This window comes from Rhea pennata, chromosome 1 (assembly GCF_028389875.1).
Source record: "Rhea pennata isolate bPtePen1 chromosome 1, bPtePen1.pri, whole genome shotgun sequence".
Lineage (NCBI taxonomy): Eukaryota > Metazoa > Chordata > Aves > Rheiformes > Rheidae > Rhea > Rhea pennata.
In genome coordinates this window covers 49335412-49362197 of record NC_084663.1, presented here as the reverse complement: position 1 = coordinate 49362197, position 26786 = coordinate 49335412, and the positions used below count along the sequence as shown (strand labels likewise).

General features: G+C 36.6%; 1 protein-coding gene across 3 annotated transcripts in view; it reads left to right on the top strand.

Moving 5' to 3' along the window:
• Positions 1-26786, top strand: part of EEA1 (early endosome antigen 1) — an 84190-nt gene that overhangs the window by 20283 nt on the left and 37121 nt on the right. For all 3 annotated transcript variants that reach the window (XR_009959645.1, XM_062585160.1, XM_062585173.1), the window contains exons 3-14: positions 2823-2950; positions 7585-7639; positions 7756-7821; positions 8641-8680; positions 9502-9609; positions 9697-9818; positions 10876-11031; positions 16105-16221; positions 21660-21998; positions 24937-25086; positions 26133-26252; positions 26482-26685. Coding sequence is in view for 2 of the 3 variants with exons in the window: in XM_062585160.1 (XP_062441144.1) it covers positions 2823-2950; positions 7585-7639; positions 7756-7821; positions 8641-8680; positions 9502-9609; positions 9697-9818; positions 10876-11031; positions 16105-16221; positions 21660-21998; positions 24937-25086; positions 26133-26252; positions 26482-26685 (1605 nt within the window). In the remaining variant the exon portion in view is untranslated. The remainder of the gene's footprint in view (positions 1-2822; positions 2951-7584; positions 7640-7755; positions 7822-8640; positions 8681-9501; positions 9610-9696; positions 9819-10875; positions 11032-16104; positions 16222-21659; positions 21999-24936; positions 25087-26132; positions 26253-26481; positions 26686-26786) is intronic.

Below are 26786 nucleotides of genomic sequence, written 5' to 3'. Positions count from 1 at the left end.
GTGTATATAGTCTACCGTTCTGATTTGCGAGTTAGGGTGCATTTAGCTAGAATGGCTGGCGTCCGTGTCTTCCCCAAATATCTACTGGCTCCCTACAAACAGGAGAAAGGATGGCATTTTCCGAGACGAGGGTGCCTGTTTGTGGAAGGGTGGCATCCTCCTCTGCCAGTGTTTGTGAGTCAGACAGGGTGCAGTCTGATTGCCATAATCCGCTGCTGATCTTAACAGCGCCAGACGCCAAAAAACGAGGCCAGCAGTGGTTACTGCAGTGCCTGCGGGGAGGCAGGGGCTGTTGGGTGACACACTCTTTACCCCCTGCGAGAGGGAAGTGGTTTCTGTTATTAGAAAGGAAATTTTGTGCATGCTTCCCCTCATCTCCTGGAGGCAGTAGATTTGACTCTTGCGCTCTCGTCCGCCTTCTGAGTTGCAAGGCATCCTGCTGGCTCTGCAGCTTTCCCCTTGTCCCCAGGGGAGCTGCATTCAGTTTTGCCTGAGTTTTTGGAAAATCTTGGCCTGGCTTTGCCTGTTGGTATTTGAGATAACTTATTGATTGCTGCACCCTTGCTGCAAATATAATCTGTTCTTTCCTCTTCTCCAGGGCCCCTCTTTTCACATAATATAACCCAGCAAACAGCCAAAAGCAACCAAACAGACTCTACTGCTTAAATGGGAGGAAATAAAAGGCGAAAGGAAGGACAGGACAGAGCAAGGCTCTGTGCTTGTTCTTTTCAGACTCCCCTGTGCTATGTGAGAACGTGTACTTGTCTGATGAGCAGCGGGTCTTTCTGTCACCGGGAAACCAACGTGAGCCGCCAGAACTGCTCGGTTGTGTTTCATCCCAACAGGATTCTGTTACTGCATGAAAGTGTCTGCTCTCATGTAATCTGCAAAACAAATTCCTAGCTTTTTGACCAGTCTTATTGTTTATTGTCATTGCTATTTGCCAAGAATTTTCTAGATTCTCCCTCTGATTCTTTTGCTCAGAGAAACTTTCATTGCCATCATATGCTGTTTATATCTGATAGATGTTACTGGGAGCTAAGTTGGGTACCAACTTTCCTATATCCCTCTTGGCATATGTGTGTACAAATGAGTGACTTACCTTAAAGCTAAGTGAAGCCATGCAAATTAATTCAGGAAATAAATAAATTGTAATAAGAAGTAAATGTCTGTGCTCTGCTTTTGAAGGAATATACTGTTTTGTTTGTTTGATCCAGTTTTGCTAAAATTAGTCTTCAGTATGATGAGGTTGTGGATGTAACAAGCAAATATACTTAATTTTTTAATTTTCTGAAACATAAAATAAATAATAGCAGTAATAAAGTTCCTATTCAGTGCTTTGGAGCATCAGCTGCTTTTGAATGGCCTAGGTTGAATTTTTCTTGGATTAAATCCATGTAAGTATTTGGTTATTTAATTTTTAATGACCAGTGAAACAAAATACTATCAATGTCAAATTAGAAAGTGAGTGCTATTGTGATTGACGACATACACATTCGGTACCTTCACTTTGTAATTATGTCTAAAGTTCTGCAGCTTATCTGGTAGTGTCCAAATACATGGTTAAGGATGTAAACTGAGTATCAAAACTACTTGTGGATTTGTTGGATTATCTTGCAGGAGCATATGTTATGTGAAAGATAATCTTCCTGGAGTATTCTGATTTTGGATAGTGAAGATCTTTGTTTGGGTGTTGGAATGTGATACAATTAATACAGTCCATGTAATACAATTAGTGTTGGAATGTGATACTGAAGGGTGATGTTTAAAAATGTAAATGCATATTTCAAACAAATTAAACCCTATAGCCTTAATCTCACTTGCAACAAGATCTCTTTATATAGTTTGGAATTATAAGGCAGCTTTAATGTGAGACTAAGTTGCTTACTTCACTCTGAAATTCCTTTGTTTTGCTTGAGTGATGCGTATTGGCTGTAGTGTAAATGAGAACTGGGCCCTGAGTGATCATGGTAACCAAATGAGTAAAGAACCAAATTAAAGTCCATCAGTTAAAAACAAATTGAAGAGGTTGTTTGGTAAAGTGAGGTACCTAACACTTCTGGTAAATGTCTGTTTGGCCACACATATTTAAAGATCACAGGATCACAGATACAAGATACACAATTAGTAACTGTTTTCACATGACTTTGGAGGTAGAATGAAGGTCAGCACCTTCAGCCTTTTAGATTTTTACTATGAATAAGTTTGCGCTAAATATTCTGGAATGTGAATGGATTATTTCTGATTCTTTAGATTGTAGAGGGTCTATTTCAGTTCTTAACTTCTTAATTGCATGTACTAATTTTATGCAAGTTGAAGACTATTTTCTACTCTCATCTGATACATATTAAAGTCAGTGGCCTAGATATGGTCATAATGGGTGTATAAATAACTATGCTTTAGAGAGTTTTATTTTGTCTCATTCGCATGAGTGTTTTTTGGATCTCCTTTTCTAAAAACAACCCCCCTAAACTGTATCTTCTCCTTGGAAGAAGATTCTGATTTTATGAAAAGTTGGATGATAATTCTTGCAGTCCTTCAAAAATTAATGTTTTTATTTTTCTAAATGAAGATTTTATTGCTAGTATGTAATGCTGTTGTGAAAAACATAGTGAATAATAAAATGACTTTTGTATGCCTTATTTAACTTCTTAATTGCCAAAACTGTTATCAGAACACAAAATACTTAGTATGAATCTTTTTCAAAAAAAATGGTATTTCCTTTCTTTTAAATATAAAATAAAAATTTTAATTGTGGAAGAAAAGAAAGATGCAAAAAGCCAAATTTTACTTTTCACTTTTTTTTCCCCTTTTTATAATAGGGCTTTATTTGTCCTCTCTGTATGAAGTCTCATGGATCAGCTGAGGAGCTGTTCAAGCACTATGAAGCAGTTCATGATTCTGGCATTGATTCAACTCACGGAGGGGAAAGTCATCTGTCACCGAACAGGTGCAACAGTATTCCTTTGTTCATGTGTTTTTGTATCAGTATTAAACTGCTTCTAATTACAATGAAGGCTGTATTCATTTGAACACTTAATTATGTAGTAATGTATTTAAATGTTCATGCCTCCTTTCTAAATGCAATTAAAAAGCAGCTTAAAACTTATGTTGGCTAATTTGACAATAGATGACAAGAGGTGTATATAGTTGTATTTTTAATTATATCACCTGTTTCTCATACAGCTGACAATGCAGAGTTGCAAAATGATACGATTTTTAGGATTGAGGCAGAAAAATACAGTTTCCAACTTATTTCTGGCATAGAGGTTAAATTGCATTTTTTGAGGATGGAGAAGGGCAACCCTTGAGAAAGAGAAGAAACCTGATTTTGTCACTTAGTGGTTATGGTATTGGGTAATTACCCAATATTCTCACTATTTGCTTTGATAGGTTCCCATATTGCCTTGTTTGCAAATCTGAGAACTTTGTTTCACTGATCCTCTTTCTAATGCTTCCATATTCCAGAAACTCCATACTGATCTATAGAAATCTTCTCTAGTTTTTTTTACTTAACTTTTTGGTCAGAACTGTATAGTTAAATATATTCCTAGGCAACCTATCATACTGTTTAATTTTTGAGACCAGCAGTATGTAGCAGGAGTTGACAAGGTGAAACTTACTCTCTCCAGGATAGTTTTGAGTAGTCTCTCTGTTTTAGTAGTCCTTCTTGTTGGTTTGGGGAGTTTTTCTTAAGAGTAAAATTTATATAGGAATAAATAATAATAAATTGAGGAGCATAACCTTTTTGTTCCAGAAGCTTTAATGACAGACTACTGAAGAAGAATACTATGCTAAAACTTCTGCAACTATTCTAAGTTTATTTTAAAATTTTGCCATTAAGCTATGTGCCTAAAGATTTTATTTTGTTTCCTCCAGGTTCTTCTTTTCTTCAGTGTTTGTTTGGGACTGTTGTAAGTGACAGTCAATGCTGCTACTTTGTCACACTCCCGAAAACTCTCTTTTGCTTGGCACACAACAGTCTTACAGTAAGCAGATGACTGTGGCCTCATTCAGCAAATAGAGGCTCAGAATCTACAACTTTCCTGGTGTTCAGCTGATGACTGAACCAGTTTCTGCCACAGCTGTGTAGTAAATCATTCAGATGTTTTGTGGCCAGTAGAAATATGGACCAAAATGATAAATAGTTACACTGGAAAAAAATCCATATGTTTAACTCTTGCTTTTTCTTTCTTTCTTTCTTTCTTTTTTCCTGTAAGAAAAGAACGTGAAAGGTAACACATTTCACTTATTATCCGAATGAAGGGATATATCTCCCCAGCATTCTGCACAACTGGCAAGGCACTAAGAGCCAGTATTAGTAGAGGTCTTGTCTTCATGCACTGGTCTAGAGGCCCCTCCTCATGGATAGTTCCACTCTCTTCCAACCACAGTGGGTTTCTGGCTGTACTCCCTGAACATGTGCTTTGTATTGAGAGTGTTGAAGCTCCTGAGAGGAGGCTCAGACTCCGATTACTACTTTTCTTAACAATGCAAAGGAGAAAGGGGCTGAAAATAACTCACCAAGTTGAAGAAACGATTATTGAGATAAAACAAAATACTAGTTTTAAAAGGCATTTTCAAGGCACATAGCTTAATGGCAAAATATTTAAACAAACTTAGAATAGTTGCAGAAGTTTTAGCATTGTATTTTTCTTCAGTAGTCTGTCATTACGGCTTCTGGAACACAAAAGGTTATGCTCCTTAAATATAATCTCATTTTAACACGTGTTTCTGCTTTGACAAAGCTATATGGTATTGTATAGTATCTTCTATCTGTCAGATGTGCTTAGCTCACAAGTAAAAGTAATGCTGCAGACATTATTCCTAGATATCAGCCATGAGATGTCAGTATGATCTCAAAAAGGAGCTGAATTATTTTCTGATTATATTTGAAGGGGCTTCTGCAGGGCAAGTCCCGCCTCTGGAGGAGTTGTGGCAGCGGGTTTTGGTTGCTTGCGCAGCAGGCAAGCTGGAGGTAGTGCGACGAGAAGATGGGCTACAGTCCGCAGCCTGCATGTCCTCGGTTTACTTAACTGTGTAGGGAAAGAAAGCTAGTAGGTAAATAAATTGGTATTGTTTTTTAAAGCGAGCGTTCTGCCTGTTTTGCTATTTTTACCATCACTTTTATCCTCTGTGTTTTCCAAATGTATGAGGAGATGGTATGGTACCATTAGAGTTATACTATTTTTCCTGGGTGCACACATACTTAAGAATATTTCTTCTCTGTCTGCTTTAAATCCTTTCCAAGTGATATAACTTAAAACAGAGATGGTACTTCCAGTAGAATAGTTATGACCAATTATTTCCCCATTTGAATGATATTATATTGTTTATATAATTTATGAAAGATTTATTTTTATGCCTACAAGTTTCTAATGTTAACCAGATGTTGGCTGGTGAATTATTTTTTTCTGGCTCTTGACAGTTTAAGGATAGTTTTCTCTCATATAATTGAAAAAATGGTCAACGTCAGGGAGTTTGGATGGTGTAGACGGAGTCTGGTGAGAGCTGCTGTGAAACACTTGAGCTATTTCTTCTTCATAGTGTGGTGTTCTTTAATGTTTCTCAGTTGTATGCTTGTTTGATAAACCTCTCTTGCAACATAAACATTTCTTTCAAGACTTAGACTGCCATGTTAAAGAAATATTCTGATATACTGCAGTGAATCAGTCAGGTCAGTTACCTACAAGCGAGTTTACATGTGATTCATAGAACCAAGTTAGGAGGTGAAGTTCTGAATGTTGACTAAATAATAGTTAATAGAGAGATCTAGGTACTATGAATTACATGGTGTCCTCTTTTCCTCCTTGTCCCCTTCCTCTTCCCCCCCATGAACTACCACAGTTAAGTGACAAGAGTACATCCTGTAACTACCCAGTGTGGTCTTGCTAGACCATTAGTACTCAGTGTTAAATTCAGGTACCAGCATTAAAGATGGGGAATGACGTGGAGCATAAGGAAAAGGTAGTTGGGATTTGCCAGGTGGCAAGGCTTAGGAGCTGTGCTGAGAGGAGTGTCAGAGAAGAGGAAGGGATTGCAGCATGGTCATAGTGGAAAGGGTGAGTTGATAAGGATTTGGGTGGCAGTAAGAAAAATAAAATTACAGTTCCAGAGTGATCCTTTATATTTTTTCTTCTTCTTTCCCGTTTACTTTTCAGTGGACAGCTAAACCAAATTTAGTTTCATCTTATCATTCAAGCAAAATCGTGCTGGGATTATCAAGGCAATTACTGTAGAGGGGTGCTTACATTCCACCTTCTCCTGCCCTCCCTCCTCTTCTGTATTACAAACTATTTTCATACAGTTCAAAAATTTTTATCTATTACAGAGACCAATGAGTCTTCTCTTTCTAATATCACATATTCGTTTTGCCATTGAAATTGATCCACCTTGGAGTTCTTATTGACACCACTTTGTTCATGTGCCAATATGTTTCCCTTGCTTCTTGATGACATAAACAGGATGGTAATACACAGGTGTAGATTGAATCTGTTGCTTTCCAGCTTAAGTAAGGAAATACCCCACCTCATCCCTGGGCTGATGGCAATATGAGGTAAAAGAAGGAGCATCAGTGGAGGAAGGAGTAATGCAGCACTGCTGCAGCAAATTTTGTATGGTATAAAAACTGAGGGAATATGTTGATATTCACACCCACACGTATCTATATTGGAGTAGGCCCTGCAGTGTTGATGCTGTGTAAACAGTAAGAATGGATGCGTTGACACTGTTGTAATGACTCTGTGTCCCAAGTTTGGAGTGGCTGTGTCTCAGTGAGGCAACATTGGCCTTGTGTATATCATTAAGCAATTCTGAAAGAGACCTGAGATTCAGAAGGGTGCTGTCTGAACCAACAGTTTTAGCACTGGATCTTGTGTTCGTGCATGGCTGGAGGCTTGAGGATGAAATTTAAAAACTTAACATCCCAAGGCTTTAAACATTCATACCATTACGTGAGTGTATCTGTGGGACATACTGAATTGCTGTGTGGAGGAAAAATTATGTAACTACATGTTTCAGAAGGAGTAGGACAGCATGCTCTCTCTTACTTGAGATGGTAAATGAAGGAGAATAGACCTGCCCTCTTCATAAGGTGTGTAAAATGGTTAAACATCCCAATTCAAAGCTTTGCTGTTCTGAAACGATGTGGTCAAGCTGATGCACCAACTTAGACTTGCATTTGATTTTTGTAAGACTCTTTTAATATTAAAAAAAAAGAAAAAAAAGAGAACTCTTAATCTACTTTCTTTGAACAGACTGTGTCTTTGTCCTGCATATATATTTTATATATATATCTTATCTACTTTATATGTTTTAGCATTTTTCAGGTGATGATATGAAAGTGAGCTAACAAGTGTCTATTAATTCAGTTTGTTCCAAGTTTTCAAAAAATAAAATATGCATATTTACATATAGTAGGTTATATTTATGTAATATCTACTATATATATTATATTTATATAATATGTGATTATAGCTGTGTTCCAGTTACATAGTATATTTTATGACTTGTACTGAAAATATAACTGACAAAACATAACCACTGCATATTCATTTTCTCTGCTACATGGATATGTTTATTCAGAGATGAAGTATCGCTGCTCCGACAAGAAGTCCAGGACTTGCAAGCTTCCCTAAAGGTTGGAAATGTATTTTACTTGCATATGGTTCTTTGTTTCAAATTACGAAGTATTCTACTATCTTAAGCACCCAAACTTACAGTTTGCTCTTCCCAATCTCTTTTTTTCTGTTCTAGGAGGAGAGATGGTATTCAGAAGAGCTGAAGAAAGAACTAGAAAAATTGCAGGGGCAGCAGCAGCAAGTAATTACTTTAAAATACTTGAAGCAGGTTTATCTTCAACATTGACATTGAAGAGTAATACATTTTTGTAAGGCGCGTGGCCTGATATAGTTAGTTCCATGGCTTGACTCTTGACGTGTTCTTGAAAAAAAAAGTATATATCTGAAAAACAAAGTCATGGATAGTGATTTTTTCATACTACTTACTACAAGTTCAGTTCAAAACTTTCCTTCTTTTGGTCTTATTCAGAACTTTGTTTATTAAAGAAAATAAATTGAATGTGATGTTTCATCTGTTATGAGAAATGTAGCAATGGAGTCTTTCTTGTAAGAAATATTTTGGGAAAATAGTATGATTTCACAAAACCTCATATAAACAGAACCAAAAAGGCAAATTATAGTGTGCTATACCTATAAAAACTCACTTTGTTATTATAAGCTACTTAAATACTGAATTGTTATAAACTATACTCTAGTGTATACTCTGAGAATGCGCATTGCTGCCTTTCTGTTTAATGTCTGTGACTTGTGTTTTTAGGGTCATTTTCCAGTAATAATAAAAAAAGGGGGGAGGGATTTTTACTGGAATCTTAAAAAACCTAGGGTCTAATAGGGTAGTGATATGAGAAATGGAAAATCATTTTGACTTTTTCCAGCCTTCTCGCTGTAGCTGTTTTAAATCAGGTATATTTATGTTACTTAATGGTTTCAGAGCACAGAAGCCTCTATTTCCATTTCTTTCCAAAAGTGGGATCCTTTTTTTGAAGACTTTCTCAACTATTGAAGGACTAGTAGTTATTCCTACTGTCTAATGATACATTTATTCCTCTGTTTTTTTAAGGATTCTAAGTCTGATGGATTGACAGCAGCTACATCTGCAGGTGACTAATGTTTTATCAATTTCTGTCACTGTTCTGGAATTTCTGAAATTTTGTTCAGTGTGGCTTTAGGGTTGATAAAAGCGTACTTTTGGTAAATTCAAGAGACAAAGCTGACAAATGAAGTTTACTGCAGGTGCTTAAGGTAGCTCCTGATAGCTATGGTGTGGGGAATTGTTAAGAGAAGTTCACGTTTGTTATTTTTAGAAGTGAGAGAGGAATTCTCATAACAGTAAAAGCACCTCTCAGTCATAGTATTGAACATGTTTTTAGTCATTTCATATATTCAAGCATTCGGGATGAGTCTTTTGCTGAGAAAGACAGTGACTGTTGACATTTAAACTACAGCTTTCGTCAATGCTGATTTTATTCATTATTCTGTTCTCATTGCTACAATGAAAACAATGAAATGTTATTTGTTTCTCAGGAAAAATAATTTTTGCTCCCTGTTTTGTCTTCATGAGGCACTCATGGAATACAATTTCCTTATGTGCACATAAAGTATTTGACTGATCATGATTAAATGGCTTCTAATCACAGTTTGGGGCTCAGAATTCAGCATGTTAAAATGATATGAAAGGATATTTGCTGACTAACCGAAACCATTATGTCCTTAATTCTGCATAGGACTCAACTTCTGACTGGTTCCAGGATCATGCATGTAGATATTTAACTATTATTCATTTCCCTAAAGCTAAATGGATGTTAAGTGAACTTGGATTAATTACTCTTCTATTTACTGTGGTTTGTTATTGATGTGAGTAACTGTATAAACTTGTCCTAGGTATCTTAGAAAATAATACTGTTCTTTTTTATGGAACTAGAATCATTAGAACATCAACTAGAAGAGATCCAAGTAGAAAATTTTAATATTAAGCAAATGAAAGACTTATTTGAGCAGAAGGCAGCACAGCTAGCTACTGAAATTGTGGGTAAGTCTATTAACCTGCAGTCTGATTCTGTTCCCTATTTGTGCAACTCTTGCAAATGATCGTTTGTTCAACTTCCTTCTTAATTAGATCTTAAAGCAAAATATGATGAAGAAATCAGTCTTCGGGAAGGTGCAGAACAGAAAGTGACAAACCTGACACAAGAACTGCAGAAAGAGAGAAATGCAGTAGAAGACTTAAAGACAGAACTGGTATTCAGATCACAGGCTTAATGTTTGATGTCCTTTCCAAATTAAAGGGGGATATACTCAACTGGTTGCAAATACAGTTTTTAAGTATTCAGGCACTGTGGAACTTGAAGGGATCTGCTTGTGGGTTGAAAAGAATTTCAGAACATCATTTTTCTTGTCTATTTCACTGACCTAAATATTCAGTATCTTTCTGGTCAAGAAATACATGTGTTGTATATGACTTGCATATTAAAATTTACACTACATTATTTTGTATTCTGCATATTAATGCTCTGTATTTAAAGAGTTTTGCAGAGTGTTAATCCTTATAGATAAGTTATGTAGGTCTGTACTTACTTGGAGAATGCCATTGCTGATTTGAACAACTGTCATTAGATCACCTGTTTTCCATTAGATGTTATGCTGTGACTGCCCCAGACAGCTGCATTCGTAAGAAATGCTCAGAGAGGTGTTTTGTGACATGGTGGCTAAAGGGCTGGCAGCTGTCATCATCTTGCTTATGTTAATGTTTTCCCTCTTGCACGTGGCTGGTAATACTGATGTGTATGTATTCCAAGAATTTGGCTCCTAGTGACTTTTACATACAGCCATGGCTTCAGGGAAAAATTCCAGCTTACTCAGCAGCCTTGTAGCTTCTACAGCAGTAGCTAAGGGACCTCCTGACTTCCTGCTTATCTTCCTCTGCTTGTATTCCTCCCCTCTGCAACTGTTTAGACTTTGGAGGGAAGCAGGACTTGTTTACCTCCTGTTCTTTCCACAGTCAGCTGCCCTGAAGGGCTGATGATGCCCTGCCTGGTCACTATTATCCTCTCTGTCAGATTTGGTTGAAATCGGTCAACAAGTTCAAGGCTTAGTAGGCAAGAACTGACAGCATGATCTACTAAATTCTGTTTCCTTGTCGAATCACATGTACTTTTCTGTTTTTTTTTCAATTTTCATGGTGTAGATACTACTTTGTCTATACCTTGAGGAGTTGGAAGATTTTTAGAGGTGAAATTAGCACCAGAGGCATGTCTCTTGGCATCATGTTGCTCTTTGCCACTTTTCTACTTTACAGCTGCAAAGGCCTGGTCTGGAAGATGTGGCTGTCCTGAAAAGGGAACTGGTCCAAGTTCAGACACTGATGGACAAAATGACTTTGGAGCGTGAGAGAGAATCTGACAAGCTGAAAGATGAATGCAAGCATTTGCAGGCAGAGCAGGCTAACTCAGAGGTAAGTCATACCTAAAGATATTGTGTGTATTAATGTATTAAGATGTTGTGTTGCAAGAATTTTTGTATGAAAATAGAACACACTAATTCATCATAATGAAAAAAGGCACTTTAAAAATAGTAATGTATGTTGTGAGCGTGTTTGCATTTTAATACTGTATCTTTATCTAGTTTTTACTATCAAATAGGAAACCTTTTTACACCTGTTATTTATTACAAGTATGTTTTGTATGTAAGGTACAAATCTATGTTCCCTGCCTTCTTCCAAATCAACTACATAGTGTTTTCCCAGTCTGTCTGTTGCCTGCTAGACTAGAAAGTGAGGGACTACCTGGCCTCACCATGGCTTAAGGGCAAGATGTAATCTTCTGCTTTTGGGCAACAAAAAGCTTATTACTGCAGTCTAAAGTTTTTTTTTTTAAAGGTATTTTCATGTTTGTAAAAGCTTGCTTCTCTTTTGGCTGAGTCAGTGGAAGATGTTTCAAATTGTTGATGGGAGATTTGAAAACATTTTCCTGTTTTCATTATTCTTGCATATAGAATTTGATGATAAATATTTATTTGGGGAAGCTAAGCTAAAACTACACCTTACTGCCATACATGTTAACTACCTCTCCCTTAACAAATGCTTGGTTTTCTTGGTTTTAGTGACTTTCCTTTTCTACTAGTGAGCACTTCCATGAAAATGAGGGAAACAGAAATATGGATCTTTGGCTTGGTTCTTTAAGGGGGAATCTTACTCCTCATACTGTTACAAGATGGAATTGTCTCAGATCCCTCCTGACTAAAGCCTTTTTGGTGTGGTTTACCGGAAGAGGGAGTGAAATCAGCTGTCTGACAGAGATACTGGCATGAAATCCTTTTAAAAAAATTGGTATCAACAAAAAAGGCTTTTGTCTAACGTAATTTATTGAACTGGAGAATTGATAAATCCATATCTGCAGAAGAATTTTCTTGCTGGGGTGTGCTGCATCTCACTAGTGAATTGGTTGGTATAGTTTTGCTGATGGTCTTTGTGACAATATAACCAGTCTTCACTAGGCATTCTGTCAGTGAGGCTTGTGATGTCTTAGTTTTGTCTTCCTTTTCGGTTTTCCTTGGCCAGACAATGCCTTCTAAACTTGCAAGTGTAGAGCTATAGTCTCTAGTGAAATGGGGTCCTTGCAGAATTCCCCAGCTTATATGAGGAAAAGACTGGAAGTTCTGTAGGACACACAGTTGCTTCTGGTATCCTCTGTCCCGTTGAGATTTGTGAGCGTGAATGGTTCCTAGTGTTTCATGTGCCCTAGATTTGAGTTTTAACTTCCTGTTTCTTCATCTGCACTGCAGAACTTTAGAGGAGCTCTGCCGTGTAGTACTCTGAACTCTTTACAACTTCCCTCCCTCTGCTACTTTTTTTCCCCTATTAATAGATACGTGGAGTCCCAGGAATTGTATCAGCTGACAGTATTATGCTAAACATGAATCTACTATTGTTCTCAAGTTAAAATTATACATCCCAAGAACTTAATCAGATATGTGGGAAAAGAGGAATATTACAGCTGGAGTTCTGAATATAATGTGGCTATTTGGCCATGTAAGTTGTTGCATAACTGTAATTTGATTTTAACTGTGAGAGCTCACAACTCTGCTGCAGCATTTAAATTGAAACTCAAAATACTGTCATTCTGATCTTTTGCAGTTTTAGAGATTAGTTTTTATTCGAAGATTAAACAATATAATGACGTAGGCATAACTGAAATCTTTCATATTAAAACACACACAGAAGCAGGGACTGATCCTGTTGTCCCAAATTAAGTATCGTTAAGGTTTGACTTTACTAGCTGTTTCAAATGCAGCCTTTAACAGGAAGAAAACAAGTAGTAACTTCAGTTCTGCTGGATGTAATGGCAGGTGGAGGAGAAGGTTGCACTAATGCCACTGCCTGTTCATATGTATTCATATAAGAAGTCTTAGAAGTATGGAAGATTTATAAACTGCACTGCAATAATGGTGATAATATCAGGTGTCTGTTTAGTGTCATCAGTATGTAGCCAGAGAAGACTGAGTTTCTGTATGGCAAAACATGACAAGCTGTGGCAGTCACATTCTTCTCAGAAATGTTACCGTCTTCTCTGTTTAATTTTAGCATACGGCAACAGTAGCCTAAGACTTCGGTAATAAGTTCAAAATAAAAGCTTTTCTGTCAATGTAAAGTGACAGTAGATAAGACATATATAAAAAAACCAAATTACTTAAAGTCATAGTACTAAAAACTTTTCCACTTTATTTTTAAAACATGCTGTGAAAAGTCTTAGCCCTAAGAAAAGAGGACCTGGGAGCTCTCTATCCACAGCATGGGTATAATTCTGCTCATAAAAGCCTGGCTGTGTTTCATCTCAGCTTTGCTCCTTGAGACCACCTCACCTCAAGGGCTGAAAGATGAAAACAGTTCTTAGGCCATCCTTGGCCATTTTGGTGAGATGGGTGCAAATATATGCACTAGTATTGTTTTGCAAAGTATAACTTCTAAAGAAGTTATACTTAACGGCCTGGATGAGGAGAACTCTGTGTGTCTTTAAATGCTATTGTTGAAACAATTTACCTCTTTTTGTATTTGTGGTGATTCTGCCTTGGAACACTAGTGTGCTGGTAATTCTTCTGAATATGGGATTTCTTTTTAACTGTTCAGGGTGATTATTAAGGAATATTAAACTATTGAAAAACTTTACATAAATTTTATGTTAAAAACATTAATGCCACTGATGTTTAAAGCTGCAGGAGGGAGAGAACCTGAGAAGAATAGCTCTACAGTTGTCATCCAAGTGCATTCAGTATTTTTTCCTTTTTCTCCCTCTCTTTTTGTTGGGATTTACATCCTATTTTAGAGCTACACCTGAAACTCTGGTGTCTAGATATCTCAGATGAATGTTCATTTTGAGATATGACTTCCATGTTTAGCTTTTCACTGTGGTGAATGCTACATAATAAACATGTTATGAGAGCAGCTGCACTGCTCCAGGGCTAAACATTTCTATGAATCTCTGCAGACTGGGATCTGTTTCAGTTTTTTGATAAGTCTCCCTACAAGCCATAAAATACAGGGAATAGGCTTGGCAAATTGTTATCTTGAGTGCATACAGTATTAAATGAGTGCATTAAATTGTGAATAAGGTTGATAAAACTACGACTGTCTTTAAAAAAACAAATGGAAAAAAAAAGAAACCTAAGCAAAGGCATTAAAAACACGGCCATATCTTACAAAAAAATTGCAAAAGCTGTTAGTAGATACATTTCCTCACTGCTTACTTCCATCTTTCATCCATCCATTTTGCTTTTTTTCTGCTTCTAATGGAGACACTTAAATTTGAGATAAAAATTTTTTTTGAAACCTTTTTATTCTTGTATTAGATTTCTGCTGTTAAACAAATGTGCACCTATTTCCTTACTGGTTCATTAACCATATAGACACATCATCAGTGTCACACCTATTTCCTTACTGGTTCGTTAACCATATAGACACATCATCGGTGTCACAAGGAGGGAGTATTCAACTATGAATATTTACATTCATATATATATATACATACATACACACATATATATATATGTATCTATATATATATCACTCTAGTTTGAAAAGCTCTGGGGGAGTCTTTAGCAAGCTTCTGCACGTTTTCTACATTACATTCTCTCAGCAGTAAAACTTCCGTACTCTGTTTTCTGAGAACATCCTGAAAAGCTTATCTGCCAAAGGTGGATCCGAATATGATTTAACTAACTGTTCTGTAATGAAACAGCCTTGTAAAGAATAGCATTACAGAACTCAAGAGTTAATAACATGTACTTCTATAATGAATGTGTTCATGTGTTCTTTTTTAGTCTTGCTATTTATGTAGGAAGGTTGTAAATATTATGTATATTGTCTACTACTTATGTCTGTGACTTCTATACCTCAGAAGTTGGGATGTATGTATGTATGAAATGGAAATGTTATTGTTTCTGTGATTGACACCCTTTTTTACTAAAATGAAATTAGTTCATTCTTGAAATCAATATTTATACATTCTTGCCAAAATCTGTGGTTGTAAGAACAACGAGGAAGAAAATTATTTAAAAATGCCATTGGCATACAGTTTATTCCAATGGAGTGTGTTCATGCAGTGCATTTTATCTTCTGTGTTACAAATATGCAAGAAAATCATTCTTTGGCATATTTGTTATGAAGAAAAGCGTTAATAGCAAGTGCAAGTCAGTTTTTGGATCATGTACTGCAAACGCGTTTTAATTAGGGAATTCAGTATTTCATTCACCATATATTAAAAAGAGTTAGCTTTGTCATTTAATGTAAGGATCAGGTTTCACATTTTTCAGCTCTATATGCAGAGGTCACATTTGTGAAAGATCCCCTTTTCTCTTTTATCATCTTCTACTAAGATCTCAGAGGTCTGTGGGAGGAATGGCCACATGGAAACATACATAATATTTCCTGTTAAGCATAATATGTTTTAGAACAACTACTGTTACTGGTGTGAGGTGCTTTTTTCTGTGCTTTCATTATTGCATATAAATGTTGTGCAGTCATTGATAAATTCAGTTTTGTACCTGTTGAATGGGGAAATGTTTCATACTAGATTACCCTGGCTTTCAGGGTTGATGTGCTTGAGGGTCACACACCAAGTTTGCCTTAGAGGCCAGATGTCTTAGCTCCCTTCTGTTTCCTTTTCCAGGACATTTTGCTTGGGAGAGGGTGGGGGTGGGAGTTGGAATTGAGAATCTGGAGGAAGATTTTGGCAATATAACTGCAATGACTTAGGGGGGTTCACTTTGAGCTAGAACTTTGATAATTGTTAATAGATAATCTGTTGTGATTTACATCAGTTGTGGGCTCAACTTGGCATTTTTTCTGCTCACTGCTGTTGTTGTGGTTGAAAGTGCTTCAAGATGAGGTTGCATCAGAAGACTTTTTTTTTACTTAAGCTATTTTTCTGTATACAAGATGCTTTTTATTTTGCTACCAGGTATCTTACTTTTGTTTGTTTTATACATACAAAACGTTTAGTGTTAAATGTGGATTTTCTGTTTGTCCATTCAGGCTACGATCAATCAGTTAAGAGCTGAACTTGCCAAGGGACCTCAGGAGGTAGCTGTGTATGTTCAGGAGCTGCAGAAACTTCGAAGTTCAGTCAAAGAGCTAGAACAGAAAAACCAGGTGAGAATGTTGTTATTTCTTAAACTTGTCAGTTCACATTAAAATGAAAACACATTGCTTTGGGAAGCGCTAAGTGAAGGCTGACAAAACACATCCTTGGTGTTGCAGAAGTTGAAAATTCTTTTTAACCATTTTGCTTGGAAGGGATATGGTAATGCATAAGGAAGCACTTGTTTTAGTGATTTAGTGAAGTTTTAGTGATCGTCATTACACTACAACTGAAACCTCCGATGCTGTTACGCTTACAGATTTCTAATTGCTGCGATTTATGATAACATATAATTAGCCACCATCTTCCATTAAAAGGAAAAAAGCAGTAGCTTCCAAAATATGACAATTTTTACTTAATGATACTTCAAAAGATATTATGAGATCTCTTTATTTCTCTTCCAGTTTCTTAGCTTTTAGATTGTACTTGTGTCATATTTTTTGGCCTTTTATCACAGTTATAAAAGCCAGAGAATTGAGTTAAACTCCAGAAGCTTCTCAGCTTGTAAGTATTTTTTGAGAGCTTTTATGAAAGCTTTGTGAGCTGGCTGCACATGTTTCAAGTTTCACATTACATGAAGAAAGCTTGTGGATTGTGGGACAAGACTGGAGATAAGGAAGGAAGGGAGATAAGGAAGAAGATATATACCACTATTGTCATGTTTATGTGTATAACATTGTATATGTACACTGTTCACATTGCACAAGAGTATCTAGCAGCAATCTTTTCAGTCTTGGAAAAAGGAAAGGACAGGGACTGAACACTGCATATTTAGTGTAATTTAATACTAAAACAGCATTTGCAAGGAGTATAATAAAGTGCAGTACAAATTCAGTAAAATATAGTTTACTTTTAGTAAGATGACTATTTATTTGGCTCATAAAAATAAATTGCAGAACTATGATGAGAATTAACATGCTGTTCCTTCCCATGGACAAGCAATATTGAATTAAGTTTTTGGCAAAATTATTCTTATAGAGGATAGAAAGTTTGCCTGAGTAAATTGCTTTTACATTAAAATATGGAGTGAAACAGCTTGATGAATAAGATAACTGTACTTTACCAGGAGTCCTCTGCTGTGTCAAGTTAATGCCAAATATCACTTGAGGAATGGGAAGAAGAAAAGTAACAGTGAGCTACTTCTCCTTTTTCAGTTTCAGTGACTTGAAGCAGTTTACAGCCACCTCTTTATGTAACTTACTAAAAAGAGCTATCCGTAAGAATGGTATGCTTGACAAGGAATCTTGGCCTGGAGGTGCTGAACCTAAAATTGGAAATTGCAAGACTAGCTTCCCAAGTAACAGAAATAGCTCCCCCTTTGGAGGAGCTATCAGTGCAGGACAGAATACATTGCGTTTTGCTATGTGCATCCATTTATAACTCCATTGCAAGGCAAAAAGATATTTCTGTGCATTGACACTGAGTTTTTTTCAAGATCATGTATGACCTCAAGTAAGCAAGCTGTTTCTTATATTTTCAGGAAACTATACTGAAAGATCAGATGACAAGTAGTAAGATCATCTGTCTTAGACTGTCAGGAATCGTCGTCTCTTCATTTAAAAAGCAGTGCACTTATGGTGCCTGGCTTGCCTTGCAGAGCCAAGCGTTAATTTAGAGACAGTAGTGGCTTGTAGCCCGGAAGAAACCAGCACATGGAAAACTAGTATACCCTCTGGAGTATAAGACTTGCTGTGATTCCAAACCCATGGCACTTGTGTTTTCTGTTTTTTTGTTTTCTTTTAGGAAATTGTGATATCTGATCTACAGGAAAAAGGCTTAGTTTCCAAATTTCTACTTTTATAACTCACTGAATTTCAGAATAGTCCCCACAATTCTTTTGATGTCTAACCACTAGACAGGCATACTATGTTGTTCTTGTATGATTTCTTGCAGCACTGCAGAAGAAGAGATCACAGTTGTGTTCCTGCTTGTATCTCATCCTAGCTTTGAAGCCTAAGGGCTCTTTAGCGTATGCTGAAGCGTACTGACATTCCTTTTTTTTCTGCTTGTCTCAGTTTCTTTTCTTCAGAAGCCAAAGCTTGGGGAGGAGAGATGGCTGATGCCTGCCAATATATCCCTGTGTATGTTTGGGATGCAGCTGGGACATGTATCCATACAGGAGATGCTCCTGGATCCACTGATTCCGGTGTAACGTGAATAACCTTACCTCGGCAGCTCTGTGACCTCAGTTCTGCTTGTGGGCTTCAGTCGTACATGGATGAAGTGCACTGTTAGGCAAACGCTGCTCTTCTCTTGGGATAGTAGCGGTAGCTGTTTGCGGCTCCGTCAGGCCATTTATGACTGCAGAAGGGGGTTCAGCTTTTAGGGAAAGGGAGTTCAGCTTTTAGGGACAGTGGCTCTGGGCTGCAGCTTGTTAGCAGGACCTGTCTGCTTTAAATATTAGCATTCATCATTCAGTGTTATGTTGCTCATCAGACTAAGGAGGAAAAGAGAAGTAGCTGCAAAATACAGATCAGCGTATCCAAGCGTGTGTAGCTGTTGCTGTTGGTTGTCCTTTGAATAACTCATAATGGGATGATGAAGACGCTTGGCTTCTTTTTTTTTTATGTAACATTCTTGAATGCTTCCCAGAGTCCCAGTCTGCTTCAAGACAATGTTAACTGTTTTTTTTCCTTCTTTTTTTCTTCTTTTCCCAACATCACTCAAAAATTTAAACTAGCCTTGGATCTTGTATCCTACACTGACTGTTCATAAAATAGCTCATAGCAATTTCACATGCAGATTCACATGTGAATCTAGTTATAAAGTGGTAGTAATATTAATACTTTGTTTCTAACTTTTGCAGTTGTAATGAAAAAGTACTATGACATGTTAGTATTTCAGGAGCATAACTTCAATACAAGTATGATCCAGTTAATGATCCTGGCTGGCTGTTTCTCTTTAATGGAATGGGAATTGCAGCTTTATTTTAGATTGTGAGGGTAAACTGTAAAAGCAGTGGGAGCCTTGCCACTGAACTTCTGGAGGGTAACGGTGACACCTGATGTCAGTCTGTTCATTACGTGCTTTATTCTTGCATTTTATATATATATATGCCTATGAAGAAACTTTTCTATGCCTATAACATTGAAAGCATGATTTATTTTTCAAGAAACATTTCAAAATATACTATTTCAGGCCAGAATTCAATGGTGAAACTTCACTCTTGAGCCAGAGTTATTACAGAATCACAGAATGGGTAAGGTTGGAAAGGACCTCTGGAGATCATGTAGTCCAACCTGCCTGCTCAAGCAGGGTCACCTAGAGCATGTTAGACAGGGTTGCATCCAGGTGGGCTTTGAATATCTCCAGAGAAGGAGACTCCACAACCTCTCTGGGCAACCTGTGCCGGAGCTCTTTCACAATGAAGAAATTTCTCCTCATATTCAGGCGGAACTTCCTATGCTTCAGTTTGTGCCTGTTGCCTCTTGTTGCATGGCACTACTGAAAGGAGTCCAGTCCCGTCCCCTTGACACCCTCCCTTCAGGTACTTGTACACATTGATAAGATCCCCCCCCTCAGTCTTCTCTTCCCCAAACTGAAGAGGCCCAGCTCTCGCAGCCGTTTCTCATAGGGCAAATGCTCCAGCCCTCGGATCATCTTTGTAGCCCTACGCTGGACTTTCTCCAGCAGTCCTGTGTCCGTCTTAATGTCTCATGTCTCTCTTATTGGCCAAGTTGTATACTCTAGAAAGTATATATTTTAATGAATGCATAAGAATTATTAGAGAATTAATTATATTTGTTCTTATATTGATTGATTGATTCCTAGAGTTGCCATTTGCAAGTTTGCTTCTTTTCAAACCTTCCCCCGCTTTTTTTTTAAGATTCTTCTGTTCAGTGATAGAAACCAGAGACACTTTTATTTCGTATTAGTGGTAAAATATAGTCATCTGTTGAAGTCTGTAAAGAAAAAAAAGGAGTTTCCTCTTCTAGCAAAACAGATTTAATCTGTGGATACTATGAGGAAGTATCCTTTTAAGATGCTCAGCGTAGCTAGAATTACAGCGCTGATTGTCTTCTCTAAGAATCCTTTTGTTCCAAACCTGCAGAATGGTCTAATGTTTTGGTACATGTGTACTGATACTGAATATCTGTGTTTTTCAACCTGCCATCTGTAGAAGCATTATTTTTTTATATATGTACAATTGAAAGGGTCGCTGGAGAATGTAGTAGCCACTGAAACTGTAGGACGAACATGAGTATTAAAAAGATATGCATCGTCTGTCTCTGCTGAGATAGATATTAGTAAGATATACAGCAAGAAATGGGACCTGATTTCAAGAAGCTAGAAAGAATGACCAGAGTTGGATGAGGACCGGGGCCTCCTGGCAACTGTAATTCTGTGTTTATAGAACTGTCACTGGAAAATTGAAATGGTCCTCATAGCATCTTTATCCTTCTTGGAGGTCTCTGAAATTCAGGTTAATGCTTCAACTAACCTTGAGGGAAAAGCTAGATTTTCTTAATTTTTGTCCATTAAGATATTTTATTTCTATTTCAGCATAGTTTTCATTAGTTCATGAAATTTGATAGCAGCATTATATGATAGCTGAAAGTTGTCTGTAAATAACTTTCTTCCATTTTTTGTCTAGGTCTGTAAAATTGATAGTAAGATATTTCTTTGCAATATATGATGTTAACGCTGTAAGAGAAATCTGAGACTCAAGGAAGTTCATGCCTTTTCTTCAAATAATCATAATTTTTGGTGTTTTAATACTCAAAACAACCATCTCAAAGCAACCGTTGAGCTGAGTTATAGACAGGAAATTATATGGTATGAATTAAAGTATAAAAGTATTTTCATGTAATTTGAAGGTTAAATCGTGAGTTTTTCATTCTGTGATTTATCAGCATCACAAAAGTTACTAATTTTTGCGGTTTTTCTTCTGTAATTCTCTGTCATAATTTGGATAGCAGATCATGCTACAAGTGTGGCAAACTAGGGTAAAATTAGTATACTTCTGAAAATGAGCCAGCTGGATTGCTGCATGGAATTAGACAGGAATTGAATCACACATGTTATTGTTTAGGGAATTTTATGAAGGATAGTGATACTTTAAACCATTTTCTGTTAAAGTCTTAAATGACTATTTTCCTTTTCTCTCCCAATACCCATACAATAACCTAGAATCTGAACTTTCAGGGGAATCAAATCAGTCTTCAAGATACGGAAACAGAGTTTATGTAGTTTTCTGACTAAGAGCTAAGTGGCTTATGAGACTGTGAAAAACAGTACTTTCAGTTGAAATTGTGTGATATCTAGGCTCCAGAATTAACATCTGTAATGTGAAATACAAATCAACATTTCTTTTAATGCAGTTTTGGAGAGACTACTCAAGAGAGACTCCTTCACTATTTTGGATCAACACTTGAGAAGAAATTTGAATAATACACTGAACAGATCTAAGCAGAATTGCAATTAAATTGCTGTGTAACTCCCTTTGTAGAGTCTGACAGAGAAGCTGCTGAAGAAAGAACTGGATTACACCCAGCTAGAAGAAAAACATAATGAAGTATCTGTAAGTAAAAAGAACGTGCAGGCAAGCTTTCACCAGAAGGACCTGGACTGCCAGCAGCTTCAGGCCAAGCTGTCTGCATCTGAAGCCTCGATGCAGAGATTACAGACAGAGCTAGGTGAGAAGGCAGAAGCAAACCAAAAACTTAAAGAAGAATTGTCAGAAGTAGAGACAAAGTACCAGCATCTCAAGGCAGAATGCAAACAGCTGCAGCAGCAGAGGGAGGAAAAAGAGCAGCATGGACTGCAACTTCAAAATGAACTTGGTCAGGTAAGGTTCCTCAATTTTGCATCTGTTTTTTTTTTTTTTTTTCTCTGTTCTTTTCCTTGCAAGAGCACTTCCTTTGTTGAAGGGGAGTATGCAAATGTATTTATTTAAATACCAGTTAGCTAAGGCAATCTTCCCAACTATGCAGAAAATGAAATATAATCATACTGTCTCATTACAGAAGTAAAAAGGCTGAAATAAAAGAGTGCAGAAGCTCATAGGTATCTGTATATTGTTGTACCTGAATCCTTTTAATAGGCCAAACGCTTATCAGGGGCAAATAGTGTAATCATAGCAACTTTGACCCAGTCACGCTTGGTGAGATCTAGAATTCCAACCACCTTCCACATTTTAATTTCTGGTAATGCTAATGCCCTTTAATATCTTCATCTATCTGTCTATCTATCTGTAGTATAGCTCCTCTTTTTCTGAAAAGGATACTAGTCTTACTAAATCTGTGCTAACCTGGAACTGTTCTGTCAAACAGTCTTTATGCAGATAGCTTTCACTTGGTGAATATTAATGTTTAATGAGCCTACATAAGCTTTGTAGCTTGTTTCTTGTGTTCTGACAGTTTGTGATTTACATTTTTTTTGTGTGCAAATAAATAAGCCTTTAACTGATCTGAGGCTTGTTTCTTGTCCACCTTCCTTCTCATGCAACTTCTCATATAACTATTTTGTTAAATGAACTTTTCCTTCATCTTGCGGTTTTTCCCCTGCCCTTCTTTTGTTGATGGATCTCCAGAAATAAGTAAAGTGTTGTCAAATGACAGTGCAACCCATAATGCTGAGTTTCTGTGACAAATAACGGTAATAGACAACTCATCCTCAACTGCTTAAAATTTTTGGAGGACCTTCACCGACAAGAAATTGGCAAGGTTAATTATTCTGGTTCAGTAGTGTAGCAGAGGCCCTAAAGAATTGAGGATATGAAAAAGCAAGTTCAGGCAGAGTATGAGAAGTAGTTTCGTTCCTGGTAATAATCTCATTACCCCATAGGAAATTTAAGGAAGTAAAAACTCTCTCATTTTGCCTTAAACCTGAATGTACTTAGCTTCCTTTAAAACTAAATAGTGAATAGACAATTCTGCATATGAAAATCAGGATTAATATGATGTCTTACTATTACTTCCTTTGCAATTCTCCCCAAACATATTCTGTTACTTAACGCCATTAGTACACTGAGAGCATACTGTCCTCCAGCAGTTCACATGTTCTCTTGTTGAGTACAATGAGTTACAGAAGTAGGATTTTCATTTAACATTGATCAAATTGACTTTTAAGGCTAGTTGAACTCTGTTTTTTCTGGCAGTTGGGGAGTAATATGTGAGACTAGAGAAATGTTTGTGCATGAAGAATCGTGTCTGGTTCTAAAACAGAAAAAAAACAAATCTGATTTTTGTTAGTATGACATACTTTACCAATCCTTTGCTGTAAGTTTGTCATTTGAAAGTGAGTGTGTCTCAATCTTAAACCCTTTGTCAATGTCTGAAATGGATTATGTTAAAAGCTATGCATTGGAAGAATTGTGGCTTGACAGAACTTTATATATGTATGTATTACACCTCCAGAGTCTCTTTCCCTCTCTCATCAGTCTTCTAAGAGGAAAAAGAAAAAAAGTTATTTTAGTTATCTACTTAGGAATCCTCATTTGGTAAAACTGCCTCAATCTGCCTAGGCAACAAATATGCAGGTTTCTGAAGCGCAGCCAAGAAGCTCAGCTGAAATCTGGCTTCAGATTTGGATGGCGTTTTCAGGAAGGATTTTGGGGGTGGGAAGATGAAGAGGAGGGTGTGTGAGTCATGCATTGCTGCATGAGTTCCTGGGAAAGGAAATGCAAAAGTTCTCCAGTGATACATTTGGGAAGGATTTCAGTCTAAGCAAGAAAACCTGCACAAACTGCTTGTTCTCAGGTTGCATTGTAGAATTGTATTGTAAAAGAGTAGTGGGTAAAAAATGCAAATCCTCTCACATATGGAGTAAAATTAAAAAAATGAAACCAGGCAAAAACTTCTCTTATTTCTCCTTCGAACCAAGTGTTCAGTTACTGTTGTCTTGAAAAGACAAAATTTCTCATACTTACTCATTTAAAAATTTAATGGAATTACCTGCTTGTGGATATATTTCAATAGCTCGTGTTGACATAATGAATTGCTGTTTTTATGAAGGTAGATGCAGAGCAAGCTTGTAAGTAAGCTTGCAAGCTCACTCTCTTAAGTAATGACTAGAATGCTGATCCAGTAGCTTTAATAAACGCAAATTTGTATTTTGCTTCCACTCTGAGGAACAGGAAGGTGAGATGAAGGTTCTTCTGAAAGAACTAAACAATTTTTCGGTCATATGTGTGCCTCTGTGGACTGGTTCAGTTTGTGTAAGTCAGAATTTAGGGTGATTGAACGAAGTGATCTTCATGATGCAACTGTAGAAGGAAGTGTTAATGACTAGTGTTGGTTTCAAGACATTTCTTCAAGACTGAGGGGGTGTGTATGTGTGCATGCGCACAAGTGTGTGTGTGTGTGTGCGCGCCATTGAATCTGCAGGACTGAGGGCACGCTCTCGTGCTCTGTATAAGATGAGATTGGTCTAAGCATTCCTATTTTATATGATATTCCTTGTATTTTTGGAAGGATTGCCCTGTTTGTCTTTCTGTTAATACTGAAGAGCTTCTGTAGATAGATGAGAATGTTGCTAGGTCATTCTTACCTACTTTTTGAATATTTGCTCATGCTTGTGCAGTTGATACTGTTGTTAAACATAATTTATGTCTCTGAGGTATATCATATACATAAAGAATTCCTGAATTCATGTACTTGTTTTATTCTTGGTAATAAAAATTTATGTTAAACATTTTATGATTCGCATATGTCTAAAATACAGTGTTGTTGGCTAAAGAAAGACTAATAAAACTTTTTTTTTTTTTTTTTTTTTTTTTTTTGCAGTTGCACAGTAAACTTCTAGAGACAGAGCGCCAGCTAGGGGAAGCACATGGTCGGCTTAAGGAACAGAGGCAACTATCTAGTGAAAAACTAATGGACAAAGAACAGCAAGTGGCTGATCTGCAATTAAAGCTTTCTCGTGCTGAAGAGCAGGTAGTTTTTTTTATGCAGACTCTACTTTTTAGTGGTTCTGATAATAGCCTGTATATACATTTGTTGTGATGTTGAGGTATATAAAGTTTGTCCTTATAGGAATTTCATTTGACTGATAACTGTTGAAATCTGGCAGAAATAGTCAAAATGTGCCTAAATGCCACTTGCATTGCAGATTTTATAAAGCTAAAGAACTTAAATGCATCTGATGAGCAACAAGTATGTTCTTGGTGTGTTACAGATGAATAGAGGATTCCTTGCACTTAAGAACTTTGTCTAAGGATCTTATGATAATAAAAGATTTAGGTGTACCTAAGCCAGTATGAGTGCAATTTTGTGTGTAGATATTCTTGTCAGATAAAGCCCCCTGTGCAGGAAAAAAGTGAACATGGCACAACAATTGGTCCTTCGTAATTAATAAACTGTAGGCTGGAAGTATAGAAAACAGTTGTTTTACTAATTGTTAATTGTCAAGTTTTCATGTGTTTTAATGAGCACCTTGTATATGTTGCTGGTTTACTGCTACCTCTATGAGGACTGGCCAAATATCTGAGTGGTATGTTTTCAAAACTTTAAACCTTTTCTATAGCTAATTTGCAAAGCCTTGACCAGTATTACTTGCAAAAAGTGCAATAAAGGGGAGAGACTGCTAATCCAAAGTTGCTATTAGATCTTATAATAATAATAGTGATAATGATAATTTTGTTTTAGGAATGTCTGTACTATCAGTCATGTTACATCTTAACAACTCTTGGAAAAAGTTATACTAAAACTCCTTTACCTGTTAGACTTTTGAGAACTAAAAATACATGTCTGACACTGCTTTTATAGTATCTCGCTTGTGATATAGATATTCACCTATTAGTAGTATAAGAATGCTTTGGTTAGATTTTGATTCTGTAACTAGCATCACACACTCTTATTTTTATATCAAATTTCAAATATTCAAGCTTAGAATCTTTTAGCACTAGAATAGACATTAAATGCTATTGAAAATTTGAACAGTGTTTATTCATTGATTTTTTTATTATTATTATTTTTTGAAGCTAAAGGAAAAAGTGGCAAATTCCACTGAATTACAGCATCAGTTAGATAAAGCAAAACAGCAGCATCAGGAGCAGCAGACACTTCAGCAAAATACTACAGCAAAACTACGAGAAGCCCAGGTAACTTAGTTATTTTGGATCCTCATGTAAACGTGTATTTCAGCAGCTCGTTATTTTCAGTGCATTACTTGGTAGAAATGACTTGCATGATTTTATAGTAGTTTCAGTAAATTAATAAATAAATTTAGAACAAAATATACTGTGTTTAATAAATTTATCCAACATTTTATGCATTAGGAATAACTTCTAAGGTCCATATAATTAAGGAAGCTATTATGCGATTTTCTAGAATGATTTGGAGCAAGTACTACGACAAATTGGAGATAAGGACCAAAAAATTCAAAATCTTGAGGCTTTGCTTCAAAAGAGTAAGGAAAACATCTCCTTGCTAGAAAAAGAAAGAGAGGATTTATATGCAAAAATTCAAGCTGGTGAAGGCGAAACTGCAGTTCTTAACCAGCTACAAGAGAAAAATCATGCGTTGCAAATACAGGTAAGAACTCCGAGACCTGTTTCCTTTCTCTTGTTCTCAATATTGCATTTTATTTCCCTAGTTTGTGTGTAATTAGATATGGCATTAATCTTTTCTGTACT